Source organism: Phaseolus vulgaris, unplaced genomic scaffold (genome assembly GCF_000499845.2).
Source record: "Phaseolus vulgaris cultivar G19833 unplaced genomic scaffold, P. vulgaris v2.0 scaffold_40, whole genome shotgun sequence".
Classification (NCBI taxonomy): domain Eukaryota; kingdom Viridiplantae; phylum Streptophyta; class Magnoliopsida; order Fabales; family Fabaceae; genus Phaseolus; species Phaseolus vulgaris.
The window spans coordinates 24,071-26,759 of NW_027174104.1; the positions used below are offsets into that span (position 1 = coordinate 24,071).

The 2,689-nt window shown below is 50.8% G+C and overlaps 1 protein-coding gene across 1 annotated transcript; it reads right to left on the reverse strand.

The window, feature by feature from the left end:
- Positions 1–416: 416 nt before the first annotated feature.
- Positions 417–794, reverse strand: LOC137817382 (uncharacterized). The gene has a single exon (XM_068620666.1). It carries the CDS (start codon positions 792–794, stop codon positions 417–419), a length of 378 nt encoding a protein of 125 aa, XP_068476767.1.
- Between the last annotated feature and the right edge of the window lie 1,895 nt (positions 795–2,689).

The following is a 2,689-nucleotide window of genomic DNA, read 5'->3' on the forward strand; positions in this document are numbered from 1 at the left end:
GAGGACGGGGCGTCCCGAAGGAATCCCTTAACCCCTGCTCAGGGACTAGACGCCCGGATTTTAACTTATACTGAGCGTACCCTTTGACTTGACGCCTGGGGCGTGAGCTTGTGCTCCCGCTACTTGCATTAAATTTCACGCTTGCTCCCCTATCTGGCGATGCCTTCACCTGGCGACGCCTCATCCTGGCGACGCCTACGCCTCATCCTGACGACGCCTACGCCTGGCGACGCCTATGCCTGGCGACGCCTTGATCCTTTGTCTTTTTGTTTCTTAATCTTTGCTCTTACATTGCGTGAGATGGAAAAGTTGAGACAAAGTTTTCTTGAACTTCTTTTTTACTTGGGTGACCTCATTAAAAAACCCCCGAGAGGGAAAAAGAGTGTCCCCTTTACAACTGTGTACTTCATAATTCTTCAACTGAAATAAAATTTGAAGTTGGCCGCATTCCAGCTGCGTGGAATGGGGCCCCCTTCTAGAGTTTCTAACTTGTACGAACCATTTCCCTTGGCTTCGGTTATTCTGAAGGGTCCGGTCCACTTGGGGGACAACTTGTTCTCCAACTCATAAGGATGAGCCTTCCGCATGACCAAGTCAGCTACTTGGAACTGCCGCAACTTTACCTTAGAGCTATACTGATGTTCCACTCTCCTCTTCACAGCTTCAGCCTTTATCCTCGCTTCCTCCCTGTCCTCGTCTAACAAGTCTAGATTTAACTTCCTTTCTTCGTTGGATTCTTCTGCCACGATGCTTAGGAAACGTGGAGAACTCTCATGGATCTCTACTGGGATCATGGCGTCTGACCCGTATACTAGGCTGAAAGGCGTCTCCATGGTGGAAGATTGAGGCGTGGTGTGGTAAGCCCACACAATCCTTGGCACTTCTTCTGCCCACGCCCCTTTAGCTTTCTCTAGTCTTCGCTTCAGCTCTATCAGCAAAACTCTATTTGCTGACTCTACCTGCCCATTCGTCTAGGGGTGTTCGAATGATGCGAACACCTGCTTGATTCCCACTTCTGCACACAGCTTCCCCAACTGTTGGCTCGCGAACTGAGTGCCATTATCTGAGATGAGACGTCTTGGCACCCCGAAATGACACACGATGTTCTTCCAAACAAAGTGTTGTACCTTGTGCGCAGTGATCTGTGCCACTGGTTCTGCCTCTATCCACTTCGTGAAGTACTCGATGGCGACTATGAAATACTTCATCTGCCTTATCGCCAGAGGGAAAGGCCCCAGAATATCGATTCCCCATGTGTGGAAGGGCCATTGGCTGTAAATCGATCTCAGTTCCTCTGGAGGTGCCTTATGCCAATTTGCATGCATTTGGCATTGCTTGCATCGCTGGGCGTATCTTACACAATCTTCCCTCACTGATGGCCAATAAAACCCTGCGCGAATCACCTTGATCTTCCCCCCACGTTGCTTCCTTAAATCCCCTCGTGAAGCTCTGACATGATCCTCGTACACTCGTCGCCACTCACACATGTCAGAATTGGGTGCGTGAACCCATGCCTAAATAGCACTCCATCAACGAGAGTGTACCTTGCAGAGTTCTTCTTTATCCTCTTTCCCTCTTCAGGCTCTGCTGAGAGAGTCCCATATGCAATGTATCGCCTATAAGGCGTCATCCACGTGTCGCCCTCTTCCAAGGCACATACTTGTACACATTTCTCTCTTTCGGGTGAGGCCGCACAGGTGCTGATGCGGGGTGTCCTCGCCGTATCTTGAATCAAAGAGCGATGGCTCCTTGACTTTCCTCTTGCTGCGCTAATGTGAAGAACGTCCACCCTGTTGTCTGCCACAAACTTTCGCGGCGTTTTGAGCGTCTCTTGGATGACTGTCCTCTGCCTTCCCCCCTTGCCTGAGCTGGCCAGCTTGGCGAGCAGGTCAGCTCTGGCATTTTGCTCCCTTGGGACATGCACCAACTCAAAAGCGGCCAAAGCTCCTTTCAATACTTGGACATTCTTCAGATATGCTGCCATCTGTGGATCCTTTGCCTGATACTCCCCAGTCACTTGCCCTGTGACCAACTGTGAATCACTCTTCGCCAAGAGGCTTTGGGCGCCCATCTCCTTGACCAAGAGCATTCCAGCAATCAGCGCCTCGTACTCAACTTGGTTATTGCTTGCTTTGAAGGCGAAGCGTAAGGCTTGCTCGATCAACACCCCGTTAGGCCCCTCCAAGATCACTCCCCTATTGATTGGAGGACCCATCCAATGAGAGCATCCATTGTGATCCTAACTCCACCTCTTGAGGGCCTCCTCCTGGTGAGAGCTCTGCCACGAAATCTGCGTAGACTTGCCCTTTGATGGACCCCCTGGGTTCATACTGGATATCAAACTCTGACAGCTCCATTGCCCAGTGAACCATCCTTCCAGCTACATCTGGCTTTTGAAACACTTTCTGAATAGGAAGGTTTGTCATCACCACTACTGTGAAACTGTGAAAATAGTGGCGGAGCCTCCTGGCGGAGAACACTACTGCCAATGCCGCCTTCTCCAGCGACTGGTATCTCGACTCTGGGCCTTGCAAAGCCTTGCTTACAGAGTAGATGAGCCTCTGCATTTGATCCTGCTCCTGGACCAACACATAACTGATAGCCCACTCAATCACAGTGAAGTACAAACGAAGGGGGATGCCCACCTGTGGTTTGCAAAGCACAGGTGGCATCGCCAAGTACTCCTTCA

Bases quoted from the DNA above. Each gene is read 5' to 3' on its own strand.
- LOC137817382 (XM_068620666.1), bottom strand. From the start codon at position 794: ATGATCCCAGTAGAGATCCATGAGAGTTCTCCACGTTTCCTAAGCATC.